At 61.5% G+C, this 13,595-nt stretch overlaps 1 protein-coding gene across 3 annotated transcripts in view; it reads left to right on the forward strand.

Moving 5' to 3' along the window:
• The first annotated feature begins 440 nt into the window (after window positions 1-440).
• Window positions 441-13,595, forward strand: part of ILDR2 (immunoglobulin like domain containing receptor 2) — a 48,404-nt gene continuing 35,249 nt past the window's right edge. For 2 of the 3 annotated variants that reach the window (XM_036015299.1, XM_036015300.1), the window contains exons 1-2: window positions 441-748; window positions 12,836-13,168. In XM_036015299.1, coding sequence (XP_035871192.1) covers window positions 703-748; window positions 12,836-13,168 — 379 coding nt within the window. In that variant the 5' untranslated portion in view covers window positions 441-702. Of the gene's footprint in view, window positions 749-9,928; window positions 10,002-12,835; window positions 13,169-13,595 lie in introns of those variants that run through there. The other variant, XM_036015301.1, reaches the window with a different exon arrangement.

Raw genomic sequence — 13,595 nt, forward strand, 5'->3', positions numbered from 1 at the left:
GCCACTTTTTCCAGCTCTGCGGGGCACCCGCAGCTGCTTTACTGCCCGTCAGAAGGGGACCCAGACCAGACCAGACCAGACCCGACGGAGGGGCGGGGGTCCCCCCAAGCACACCACCCTCTAGCCGAGGGGCCTCTCTCATAAGTCCCTCGGAGTCCCAGCGGTCCCCGGCCTGTCCCCCTCTCGCAGCCCACGTTGGCCCGAGCCCTGTGCACGCCCCGCCGCCCCCGTTCGCGTCCCCAACGGGGTTCTGGCTTGCGCTCTGCGCAACCCGCGCGCCCTCCCCCGGTGCTCCCGGTGCACTGGGCGACTCGGCGCTGGCCGCGGGGCCGGCACGTGACCCAGAAACTTCGGAGGCCGCGGGGCGGGCGGCGGGCGGCGGGCGGCGCTGCGGGGCGGGGAATCATTGCCGGGCTCCTAGCGTGCGGGAGCGGGAGCCGGAGCCGGAGCCCGAGCGGGAGCGGGAGCCCGAGCCAGAGCCCGATCCGGAGCCCGAGCCGGTGCGGGAGCCCGAACGGCAGCGCGCCCGGGCCCCTCCGCGCGGTCCGCCCGGGGCGGCGCCCAGGGACGCGGACAGCCGCTCGCGCCCGCCCGCCGCCGCCACCGCCGCCGCCTCTGCCTCCCGGTCGCACAGACAGATCCCGGCGCCGCTGCCGCTCCCCACTTCGCGCCCTCGCTCGTCTGGATGGGAAGTTAGAGAAGATGGACAGGGTCTCGCTGGCGTGGATCGCTCTCCTCTGGCTGACGGGTAAGCGGCCTTTCCCGCCGACCCCGGGAACTTTACCGGTATTCGCGCAGGGGGGTCTCAGCCCCCGCCACCCCCACGGCCCGCGCTTGTGCTTAAGGCCGCCGAGCAGGCGGGCGGCCAGTGGGGGAGGGGCTGCGTGTACTAGCAGAATAGGGGGAGCGAGGAAGGGGGGAGCGCGGACACAAGGGAGACGAGGGAGAGGCAGGTGTCTGACCCGTTGCAAACGGGGAACTGTCCTTCCTCCGGAGCGCGCCTTTCCCCGTCCAGACCGCGGCGCTTCCTGAGTTTGCGGCGCGGGGGAAAGCCTGGCTGGACAAAACGGAAGCTCGGAGGAGACTGATTAATTAAGGAAACTGGTTTTCTGGGGGTGGGGGTGGAGGAGTGTCTCCTAATTCCTTCCCTGGAGAAGCGGGGAACCAGGGGCAGTCTCAGGGCGGGGTGGGGGTGGGGGGGAGGAGGGGGTGGAGGCCCCATGGGTTTAGAGTTGAGGGCCCTGCTGTCTCTCGCTTGGGCCACCTGGGGAGTGAGTGGCCCCACAATTAGAGAGGACCCTCCCTCCCCCCCTAAACCGGCTGCCATCCCCCCAGTAAACATAATCTGCAGAGACACTGGAGGAGGTAGGGCTCCCCCAGCCTGTCGGGTCCCCCAGCTGGGGCCAGTATTGTGTGTCTAGGGGGGGGGTCCCTCCTTCTTATGAACTCTCTCCCACCCTCTGGGGTCTGCAAAGGCTCTTGCTCGGAACAAGTTGTCCCCACCGGATGGTTCTGCACGTTTGAGGAGCGGGGGACGGGCAGGGGGCCAGCCCCGAGTCTCAGAGTGGCCCTGCCTGGGCCAGGGTGTTGGAGGACTGGGGCAGCCTGCATGGGCCTGAGACAGTGACTGTGGAGACGGAGGGATGGAGGGAGGGGCCAGGAACCAGACAGGTTGTGAGGTCGGGGTGAGGGCAGTGAAGGAGGGCAGGAGTGAAAAAGCAAAATAGCAACCCCCCCCAAAAAACTGAAGTCTTGTCCCTTCTGGGGGCGCATACCAGAAGACTTGGGAGAAGCCAGTCGGTGGGAAAGGGGGGGGCACATTCAAAACATCTTAGGCAAGTCGGCGAAAGAGGGTGAGATGCACTTCAGAAAGGCGAACCCCGTTTCCCCGGGCTCCAGAGGCGGGGTTCCGACTGTCTCCGGTCTTCCGGCTCCACTCGGAGGGCCCTGGCCGGCCCTGCCCCCCCGCTGGGTCCAGCTGGGGGGGCCCTGAGCTGGCTATCTCCCTCCCACATTATTCAGATGTGAATCATCTCTAATTTCAGGGTTGGGTTGATCCACACCCCCCCCCCCCCGCCCCTGGCCTCCCGGGACCTGCCACTCCCCCTCACAGATTCCCAATGTCCTCAACTTGCCTCCTCTTTTCCGCTATCAGATTCCAGGGCGGCCTTGGCTTTGAGCCTGTATCACACCCTCCCTGAAGTCAGCCAGGCACCTGGGGAGGGGTCCTGAGTCAGGGGGCCCCCAGCTCCGCAGGGAGTGGGGACAGAAGGGCAAGAGCCCTGGGGAGATGGCTCACGGCTCCTGTTGAAGTGCAGGCACATCGCTGGCGGGTGCCTGGCCGTCCAGTCCAGCCCTGTGGCTTCATAGAAACGGAGGCCCGCAGAGGACACACTGGGGCAAATGCCCGCGGGGTCCAAGCCCGGTCCCCTCAGCCCCCCGGACGGTGGGGTTGGCCGTCTCCAGAGCTGCCTCTCCGAGGTTCTCGTGGAACGGGGTTTGCTTCGTTTGTGTTGAGAGGGGTGGGCGGCTTTCTCTGTGCCCTCTTCCTCTCGCACCCGGAGAGGCGGCCCCCGCCTGGAGGCTGGCAACAGGTTAGCGAGCAGGGCCACCAGCTGTCAGACGCCTGCCCGGGCTTCTGTGCTCTGCAGGTGAGGCCGGCTCCCCCGGACGCACCGGGCACCCGCCCCATCCCCTGATCGATCTGGCAGAAGCCCCTGAGCAGAGGGGAGGCACCGACAATGGCGGTGGGGGGTGGGGGAGGGGGAGAGGCGGGGGAGGACAGACGGAGGGAATGGATTCAGACTCATCCTCCCCCGGAGACCAGGGGAGGGAAGGTGAGACATTTCGGTCCAGCCCAATCAATGAATTCTCCCCTGTGGGGGTGGTGGGAGGGAGGGAGGAAAGGACAGATTAAAAATGAGTCAGAGCGCCAGGGGAAAAAAAAAAACAACAAAAACCACGCACTCTCCCTGTCCCTCCGTCTCCTCCCCCGCCTCTCCTCCCCTCCCCCTCCCCACTTCTCTCCTTTAACGCAGGCTGAGCAATGTCTAATCAGCACTCCAGTGTTTTCCGCGCTCCCGGCTCTCTCTCGCGGCTCCTTCCTGGTCTTTCATCGCTAAAACGCTAAAATGCCGGCCCTCCCTCCGCCGCACACTCAGCCTGGTGCTCGCTCATTGTCGTAGGGACGCGCTTCCTGTCAGGGACTGTGTTCTGTCGCTGCCGTCCTTGTTGTTCCCGACAGAACGAGATGCTGGCCAGCTGCTCGCGTGGCAACAGGTGCGGCCGCGCAGGAGGACGGGCGGGAGGCTCCGCTCCGTCTCTGTCCCCAGATGCGGACGGCGCGGGCTGTGACCCTGGGGGGAGCACGCTCGGGGGGCAGGCGACGTGTTTTCCTGGTGACTCTTTTCAGCTCTGATGAAGACGGCTTGCTTGCATTTCTTCTGGGTCCCTCTTGGTTTCATCCATCCATCCATTCATTCATTCATGCCTCCTCCGAGCGTGCATGGAGACCCTGGGGTTTCCAAGGATGGGGCAGGTGCCGAGAATCAACAGGGAAAAGACAGCCCTTGTCCTCACAGAGTGTCAGCCTGCGCCGTGAGGGAAGGTCCTCTGACGGGAGCCAGGGAGCCACACAGGTGCAAGGGACACATGTCCAGCCCACACCTGGGGGCGGCGCACGGCTCTGAGGGGGACCCAGGAGAGGCGATGGCCCGGCTGAGACGTGGATTCACGCACAGTCAGTGGCTGAGCTCCTGCCGCGTCCAGGCACCGTGTAGGGCAGACAGACAGAGCAGACGCGGTCCCTGCCTTCAGGGAGCTTGCAGCCCGGTGGCGGACACACCGGTGACGACCCTGTGACAGCGTGTGCAGAAGCAGTAACAGGGACCTGCGAGCACGCTGCGGGGGGTGGGGGGGCTCCGCAATGCTGCTGACCCCGCCTGCAGCGGGCAGGGAGGCGTCCAGGCTGTTACAGGGTCTGGCCAGCATTCGGGTAGATGCCCGGTGACCGGGTGAGGACAGGCGTGGGTGTGGAGAGATAAAGTGCTGTGAGCCCCGGAGAAGGAAGAGGCGGTTTCCGAGGCGGCCGGCAGTTCGATCCCGCTGTCTCCTCTCCCGTCCTGCGTGCCCTTCCACTCCTCCCCCTCCTGTTCTGCGGCCCAGGGGCCTTCGTTCTGTGTCCCCATCACTCCTCAGGCTCTGGACTCTCCCAATCCTGCCGACTGGCCCGGGTACCGTGTACCAGACCTGGTGCAAGGCCGCCGCCGCAGTCTTACCGCGTGCTGTGCTGGTACTGGGCCGGCCACGAAGTTCGTTTGTCCTTTTCCATGAGACGGCTCTAGCAGTGCTTAGTTGTAACTTCATTTGAAACAACTTTGTTAGATTACATTGTAACAGCTGTCCTATCAGAGTGCGTTCTTAAAAAACACTTTAAAATTGGTGAGGTTTTGTGTCGCCATTTTCATACTGAGGATGGAAGGACATATACAACATTTTTGGCCTAGCATGCTTTATTATTTCAAGAAAGGCAAAAATGCAACTGAAACACAGAATAAAGATTAGTGCCATGTATGGAGAAGGTGCTGCGACTGATCAAATGTGTCAGAAACGGTTTGCAAAGTTTCGTGCTGGAGATTTCTCTCTGGACGATGCTCCATGGTCGGGTAGACCAGCTGAAGTGGACGGCGATCAAATTGAGACATTGATTGTGAACGATCGATGTTCTACCCCATGGGAGGTAGCCGACGTACTCAAAATATCCAAGTCAATCAGGTTATTGGTAAAAATGAAAAATGTGTCTTTTATGGAAAAAAACTAAATGAAGCTCACCTGAAGAGACAGGACCCAGAAGCTTAGTCTTAAGGCCGCAATTAGCTGCAAGAGAGGCGAGTACGTGGCGGGCCAGATGAACCCTGGAAGGTCCGTTAGTGACAGAAGGGGACCATTGGCATCCCCGTCTGCAGACTGATGAGTCTGAAGGGCTTGTGTAACATCCAGGTGGAGCATAAACCGAGCTCAGGTGAGAGAGCTAGACTGGAAACACGGATAAGTTAATGAAGGATCTCTCTTTCTCCCTCCCTTCTCCTCTCTCTAAAAGTAAATAAATAAAATCTTAAAAAAAAAAAGAGTTAGCAAAGGTTGATGAGAGCTTTCTTCCGGGAGTTCTCCCCGTGCAAATGGCTGGCCGCCCTCGAAAGTCGACCCACCCGCATGAACTGGATAAGACAGTGTCCAAAGTGGCTCTGCCCCGCAGGGTAGAGACTGACCTCTTTAGGACGGCTTTGGTCCCGCCGGAACAGCAGGTGAGCCAGCCAACAGCAGCGCACCTCAGATCTCTGGGAGATGAGGCAGCGCAGGTGGGGAGGGTGTGTGCCCCTCCCCGGCTTTCATCTGTGCGGCGGCGGCCGAGAGCAGGCCAGCGCGGCTCCCCCGGACACGCGGAGCATGTGCTTAATGAGCGGCACCCTCTGTGTGCAGAGCACCAGCGTGCCGGCTGCAAACGGCAAGTAGGCCGTGAGCAATGGCGGCGTAGGCAGGGCCAGTGCTGGCACGTACCACGGCCCCTCGGAGAAGGGGAGAGATGCCATGTGCCAGGTGCCAGGGTCTCTTGGGGAGAAGGTGTGCGAGAATGCTGTTGTCGTTTCTTAAATCTCCTTGTGGTACATCTGGTCACCCTAACCCTAAAGTGATCAAGTGATCAGTCAGGTACCAGGGTGGCAAACGAGAAACAGATTCTGGCCAATGTAAGCAGGAAGGGAATTTATTGGGAAGAAATTGATTAACTTACAGAATCGATGGGAAGGCTGCAGAATCAGACTTAGATTATTAGGCGAACACCAAGGGAACGCCTAGTATTCTTTGCCAACCCTTTATTTTAATGTGATTTTTTCACCCATGTATTTCAGGAAGATGAATGGTTGCTATTGGGGGGCGGGGGGTTTGAGCTGCACTTTTTTGCCCTTAAATCTCGAGCCCGGGCGTCCACCTCGGTGGCCAGGCGTTCTCTGCTTGTCTGGACTGAGGGCCAGGTGTGGAGGAGATGCTCGGACACGCCTGTTCCATCGTGCGCTTAGGAACCTGCCCGGCAGTTTGCCCTCGAACAATGTGCCCTCGAACAATGTCCAGGAAATGGACACATATTAAACATGTGAAGGCAGAGATTTGTATTGTCTGAGTGAATCGGGGGAAAACCTCAGACGTCTGAGGGTGAAGACATGCTAAGGAACGGGAACTTCTCTTTTTCATTGATTTTGAGAGAGAGAGAGAGTGGGGGAGGGGGAACACTGATGTGTTGTTCCACTCATTTATGCACCCATGGGTTGATTCTTGTATGTGCCTTGACTGGGGATCGAACTCACGACTTGGGCATATTGGAACGACACTCGAACCAACTGAGCTACTGAGGCAGGGCTTGGGAAATGGGCAGTTCTAAGGTCAGATCCCCCTTCTGGGGCGTCCAGAGTGCGGGGATGAGTGAGGCGTACACGCGCCTTCTAAAAACGCCTGCCTCTGGCAGGGCTGGTTCCCGTGACCTTTCGCAGCGCTCTTCGGCTCCCCACAGCGGGGCTGGGCTCTCGGCTCTGCCTCCCAAAGGCGCTGCCATGGACAGCTTACTACTTGCAGGGAAAAGGAACTTGCTTTGAAAAAAATGAAAGTGCTAAAATAAGCACAGCATTGCCTCAGACACCGCTTTTGTTCACCACCTCCCAAGAACACAGCCTTCGCGGACAGGACCCTCCTCTGCACACGAGAACTGGGCCGGGGCCGCTCTGGCTGTCCGGGGGGGCGTTGTCTGCACCTGCAGCTGAGCCCCCCCCCCCCCCGGCCTGGGGATGGGGCACCTGGGGCGCTGAGCGGAGATGGGGCTGCCCCCCTGAGCCGTCACTCCCCTCTCCTTTAGGCGGCTGTCCTGGACACTGGCCAGAACCCGTTCTCTGCGCTGGGGACGCGCCCCAGGATCGGGTCATTTGCTCCCCGGTGCATTTCCACGTGTGTGAGTTTCCGCCACATCCGGGTCCCTGGCCTCAGGGGCCTTCGAGTTAGAAACCGCGTTTACATGGAAGTTCTCAGGATCGAGGACTGGTCTTTTATACCTGTCTTTCCAGGACTTAACATACGGTTTTAAAAGTATGTTTCTGGCCCCGGCCCGGTGGCTGGGTAGGAGGGTCGTCTGCACATACACCAAGAGGTTGTGGGTTCGATCCCTGCTCGGGGTGTGTGCGGGAGGCAGCCAATCAATGTTTCTCTTTCATATAGATGTATGTTTCCCTTCCTCTCTCTCTTTAAAAAAAATATCAGTGATTAAAAACATACCCTCAGGTGAGGACAGAAAGAAATACGTTTCCAATGGAACCTGAATTAGGGCAGGTTTGCCGTGGGTGAGGGGCACAACAGACACGGAGGGAACGGCCTGGGGGTCAGAGGACGGCGGCGCCCTCCCCTGTGAAAGCAGAGCGCCGCCCGTAACCTGCGGCGCGCCCTCCGGTGCCGCTGCGCTCAGGGTCCTACCTTGCCTGTCGGGCCCTGGACGGTCTTGTCCCCGAGCGCACTGCGATTGGCTTCCTGTCCGCCGTCTGGCTCCGGCTTCCAGGGGCACACGATTTAGCTTGTGGGACGAACAATTCTTTCCGCACCTGCTGTCACTTTCTTTGTAAGACGGGAAAGCTTTAGTCCCTGACGGGGCCGCGGGTGCCTGGACCCAGAGCCCCGCCCTCACGCTGCGCCCACGCATGCTCTGTGCGTGCACCCCGCCCCCATGCTCGGGGCCTCTCCGCGTGCGCTCCCAGGACCTGCACCCTTGCTGGCCCCGACGCCTCCCCCACCCCGGTGCAGGGAGTAACGTGGTTATAGTTACGGGCGAACCATATTTTCCTGTGTCTGGAGCGTGCTCGGAGACAGATCAGGGAGAAGGCCTCAGGCGCCGCGTTGAGGCATGGGTTTTATCTCGGAACCGACGGGGATGAACGCTAGCCTTGCACCAGGGGACAGATGTGATGCGATGTGTCTTTAAAAGGGCTCTTGATAGAAAACAAGCGGAGCGAGTGCTGGGCCGGGCGCAGGGTCCCCAGATGAGGCTGTTACAGAGGCGGGCGATGGGGCCGGTGTGGGTGGCAGCCCGGAGCTGCGGGGGCCCGTCAGCCAGTGTCCCAGCCAACTGTCACTCGCTAACTCGCAGATGTTGGGAAGAGACCGCTGTTCTCTAAGAATCAGTTTCTCCACCTCTAATTGGAGTATAATAATAACACCCACTTTATAGGCTGTTTTCAGAGGATTCTTTGAGATACTACGTGGATAGTGCTGCACGCCATTTCCGACACGTGGGAAGCCTTCCGTGACTATTCCCGAGCAGCGGGGATGGCCATCTGACGTACGGGATGGCCGAGAAGGGGCAGATGCGAGAGCAGTGTGGCCTTAGTGACCAGCCAGGGGTGGTCAGGGCCGGAGAGGAAATTCCCCTAGTTACAATTTCCCTCGGAGGCAGCAGGTTGGGGGCAGCCTAGCGGAGAGGTGGGAGAGAGGACGAACCAGCTCCTAAGCAGGAGGCAGGAGGGAAGGAGATGGTGAACGAGGCGCAGGCACACTTGATTCAGAGTAGCTGTTAAACATGCAGATACGGCGTAGGGGAGTCCCAGGCCTGGGACAGAGCTGGTGGTTGGAACCACGGGACAGAGGTCGGTTTCTTAGGCTGCACACAAGATGAGGGCAGCAGCAGCACGGGGTCAGGTTAGGATCAGCCCCGCCTGAGGAGCAGAGGAAACAATACCCGAGCCCCAGGACGGGGGCTGGCATCAGGGCCCAGGCGAGCCCAGCCAGCGGGAGCCCCGAGCGAGGCTTGGATCCCAGTGGGACAAACGGTTACAAACCAGGTGGAAACACAGTGAGTCTAAGATGCACACAGGTGGAGGGAAAGCAGGCTGCCCAGAGGGTGTAGGGGACCCAAGCCGTCACAGGGATCCAGGTGAAGCCCCTCCCCAGTGGGAATGGGTCCCTAACAGACTTGGCCAGGCAGGCGTGGGAATCGGTGGCATCCGTCCTACGGTGTGAGGCTCACAGGGCTCAAGCAGGTCTCAGCGTTTTCAGCTTCCTCTGTAACCCTTCCCTGCTGTCCCTCCCAGACCCAGTAAACGGACATTTCCTCCCAATTCCTAGCTCCGCCCCCTCCAGATCAGACCTCAGCTTAGAGTCCCCGGGGTCCCATTAGACTGCGCATGTGCACAGACACGCGCGGGGTCGCCCTCCGCCGCTGACTTCCGGGGGCGCCCGTGCGGCGGTGCCGGGACGAGCACGCGCAGGACTGTCGCTGTGCAGCGCCAGGCTTCCCAGTCCGGCTTCCCGGGGCGGTTCTGCCCGCGCGGGCTCAGCGTCGCACGCCCTGCTGGCTGCGCGCCCCCGGCCGCAGGTTCACGGCCGCACCGAGGTCAAGGCTGACCCTGGCAGCGAGCGGCACAGCAGTCACGGAGCGCCTGCCCTGTACCCTGTGACCCTGAGTGCTCAGGCGGAGCCGGCGTTTCATCCTCTGACAGCTCCAGGGGGCAGTCTCTGCTGCTCTGCTGGTGCGGAGGGGCCCGAAGCTCCTCCGCCGTGCGTCATGCGCTGGGGGTCTTGAAAGGAGGAGCGGGTAGCGCTCGGATTCTAATTTAGGCCCGGCTCCAAGATCCCTGCCTCTGGCTGTCAGGCTGTGTGGGGGCAGATGCTTCTGAGAGCGTGTTCCCTTTTCTCGGGGGCGGGAGCTCGCGTCCACGTGGCTGAAGACGCTGAGCCCCGAGTAACCCCTGTTAATAAGTGAAGGAGTCCAGCGGCCCGGTCAGCGGCTGTCCTCGTTAGCAGAGCGCGGAGCTGGGAAGGAGGTTGTCCTTGCTAATCGTCTAATGAACGAAACGCCACACTTCGCTCGCTGGGAAAACAACCCTCCGACACCTCCGCGCGCCACCCGCCCCTTAGCTGGTTTTATTTATTCCAGAAAGAATAGCACACGCGAGTTCCCGAGTGTGCCTGAGCAGGTAGGTAGCAGAGCCGACAGGTGGCGGGGTCAAGTGCACAGCAGTGTGCTGGGAACGGTGCCTGTCGCCGGTCACCCGACTTCAGCCCCTGCCAATGGGGGTCACTTCCCCCCTCTGCCCCATGGTTGGTGCCCGGGAAATTGGGAGTTGAGTAGGATTTGAAGAAGAAGGACAAGGTTAGGAAGAACTCATGCGCTGGAATTTGAGGGGAACCGTCAAGAGTCGGGGAGAAGGCATTAGCCACACCCCCGCTTGGGGGGCAGCAGGGGAGCCCCGGGATGGGGGTCCCCTAGGGAACCCCTGGCTGGGCCGGGCTGCACAGGCTGGCCATAGTCAGACTGGCCAGTGGTGGGTGGGCATCGAGAGGCGGGACGCTCAGAACTGCGGGCAGGGGACAGAGTGGTGTCTGAGAACCGCCCGCTGCAGGTCAGTCAGAGGGCCACTCTCGGCAGGCGACCAATGAGGTAACGCTGGTTAGCAACCCAACGAGCAAGAATTATGAGGCTCATTTTACAGATGGAGAGGCCTCGCCGAGCATGCTGTGCGGCCAGATAAGATCCCAGGCCCTGTCTCTTTTGTTTTTCTTAGATTTTATTTATTTTTAGAAATAGAGGAAGGGAGGGAGAAAAAAAAGGCAGAGAAACATCAATGTGTGGTTGCCTCTCGAGTGCCCCCTCCTGGGGACCTGGCCCACAACCCAGGCATGTGCCCTGACTGGGAATCAAACCCATGACCCTTTGGTTTGCAGGCCGGCGCTCAATCCACTGAGCCACCCCAGCCAGGGCCCTATCTTTTGGCACCAATGCTATTTGGCTGCATACGCCATGCCATTCACGACGCACTGGACTGGTTTCCTCAGCAGAACCCTAGAAATTCCCACATGATGAGTCCCTGGGCTGCTGATCCGTTCCTCCAGGGACCCCACAGGTGGTCACTGAGTGCTTGGTAGGCTCAGACACCTTGGGGAGTCGCTAAGCCGCAAGTGCCCTGTCGTGTTCCCTTCCCAGGCTGGCAGAGGGCAGAAAGCCTTCCCCCTACCCCCAGGCGTCCGAACCTAGTTCCTCAGAGCACTCTCGAGGAGGACAGGCCCTGGCCTGGAGACCAGAAGACGCGGGTCCGGATAGGGTGCCTTGCCCGCGTCAAAGCTGCTTCTATAAGGACATCCCTCCCTAAGTGTGTGCTAGAGCTGTGGGCGTGACGGCTCTGCAGGGGGGTGTCGGGTGAATGTGGACACCCACGCATGAGACTAGTCCCCTCCTGCGTGGGCTCAAGGCCACCTGAGTTCCCCCAGTGCACCTGCCCCAGGCGGCCTGAGGCAGACTCGGGGGGGGGGGGGGAGCTCCTGGATTCACTCCCCAACCCCGGTGCATCCGTGCTCCTTTTTTCCGCTTCTCGGCATAGTCCTGTCTCTGCTGCGAACCTCAGACCAAGCCAGAAACTCTCAAGTCTCCTCCCACTCGCCTGAGGGTGTCGTGTCCTCTTTGCCTGGGATTTCTAGCCCGTGCCCTTGAGCTCACGGAGGTCCCCAGCCTCTCCAGCACTCCCCCGGCCTTTCGTTCGCTGAGGTGTCCCTCTCGGTCGTGGGCAGCCAGCCTCGGGTGTCCACTTCAACGTCGCCCGCTCCTCCCAGCCTCCCCCGCCGCCCGGCTGGCCCTTCCGCGCTTTTGAACCCAGTCTGCGGCTTCTGACGGGAAATGCTGCGTGTCCCTCAAAGCCCTCCTCCGCCCTTCATCCCCGCCCCCTTCGCCTGGTCGCCGGCTGCCAGGGAAGTCACTTCCCCCTGAAGTCACGCTCCCTGGCTTCCCCGTCTGTATGGATCAAACACGCGTGGAGCGCCTATGGGCTTCACAAGAGCCAGGGCAACAGGACGAGACGCGCTCCTCACCAGACAGGTGCGCCGGGCGTGCCGGGCGCGGAGCCCGGTCCTCGCCGGGTCATTATGGTGCGTGTCTGAAGGGGACACCGGGAACCCTGACGGCGCAGGGAGGACGGGAGCTGGGTTTTGAGAAGGGAGAGATGTTTCCCAGGAAACGAGGCGAAGCGTTCCAGAGCTGGGGAGCGTCGCAGGCCCAGAGCCAGGGGTGCGAGGCAGCCCCGGGGGAGCTGGTGTTTGGAGGCCGGTGCTCAGGGGCGCTGCAGGAAGTGGGGTGAGGAGGTGAGGGGAGCCGTAAAGGTCTCGCAGAAAATGTGGAAGGCGATGGAGGAGCAGTGAAGGTGTTTGGGGTTTTTTTTAACCCTCACTTGAGGACATGCTTACTGATTTCAGGGATAGGGGAAGGGAGGGGGAGAGGGAGAGAAACATTGATCGTCTGCCCCTTGCTTGCGTGCACCCCGACCGGGGACCGAGCATAGAACCCGGGGTGTGCTCCAGCCGGGAATCAAACCAGCGACCTTTCGCTTTATGGGACGATGCCCAACCCACGGAGCCACACCGGCCGGGGCGGGGGTGAAGGGTTCAAGGAGCACCCTAACAGCCAGATTAGAAAGACCGCCTGGACGCGAGACAAGGTGCTGCCCGCGGCAGCGGCAGGCAGGAGGCCGGACGAGCGGCCGTGCAGGGTTGGAAGAGACGAAGAGGATGTTCCCAAAGAGGAGGGGCAGACATGTTTTCAACGTTAAGGGAGCACGTTGTGGGCGTGGCCTAGTGACTGATTGGACACTGGGGTGATGGGGGTTTCTGGAAAGGGCAGCCAGGTAGGTACTGGGGCTGTCCGCAGTGACGGAGAAAACCGGGGGAGGGGCCAGTGAGCAGGGAGGCGGGACAGCCTGACCCGTGGCGCGTGGGGCTGCCCGGGATGCAGGAGCCGACCGTACCCGCTCACTCTGTGTTGCAGCCCTGGCGGAAGGCCTCCAGGTGACGGTGCCCGACAAGAAGAAGGTGGCCATGCTGTTCCAGCCCACGCTGCTCCGCTGCCGCTTCTCCACGTCCTCCCACCAGCCCGCGGTCGTGCTGTGGAAGTTCAAGTCCTACTGCCAGGACCGCATGGGGGAGTCCTTGGCGCTGTCCTCTCCCCGGGCCCAGTCTGTCAGCAAAAGGAACCTGGAATGGGACCCCTACCTGGACTGCCTGGACAGCCGGAGGACCGTCCGAGTGGTCGCTTCCAAACAGGGCTCCACCGTCACCCTGGGCGACTTCTACAGGGGCCGAGAGATCACCATCGTGCACGGTAACGCTGCCACCTCCTCCTCGCGGGGGCCGGGCGGCGGGAGGGGCCTTCGCGCTGTTCTTCCCAGATGTGGAGTGCCGGCCAGCCTCTCAGCCCTCCGGCCCCTCAAGGTGTGGGTTTTGTGGGGCACGGGAGTGTCACGGAGCCTCGTACACTGCTCTTGTGGGAGGGCGGGGGGAGGGGGGGTGGGGCGGCAGGTATCCGGAGAGGAGGTCCCAAAACAGCCCTTCCTGAGCCCGACCTGCAGTCTGAGGAGCCCGCTCTCGGAACTGCGAGGGAACAGGTTCTAGGGAAAGAACGCCCCCACGCAGCTGCCGTGCACCTTGGCGTCGGTCTGGAGGGCTTCCCCCGAGCTCAGGCAGCAGATGCCCGCCCTGGGGGGAGGGATGCCCGCCAGGGAGTTCCGGACGGGGCCAGGCAGCTGCTG

Source organism: Phyllostomus discolor, chromosome 14 (genome assembly GCF_004126475.2).
Source record: "Phyllostomus discolor isolate MPI-MPIP mPhyDis1 chromosome 14, mPhyDis1.pri.v3, whole genome shotgun sequence".
NCBI lineage: Eukaryota > Metazoa > Chordata > Mammalia > Chiroptera > Phyllostomidae > Phyllostomus > Phyllostomus discolor.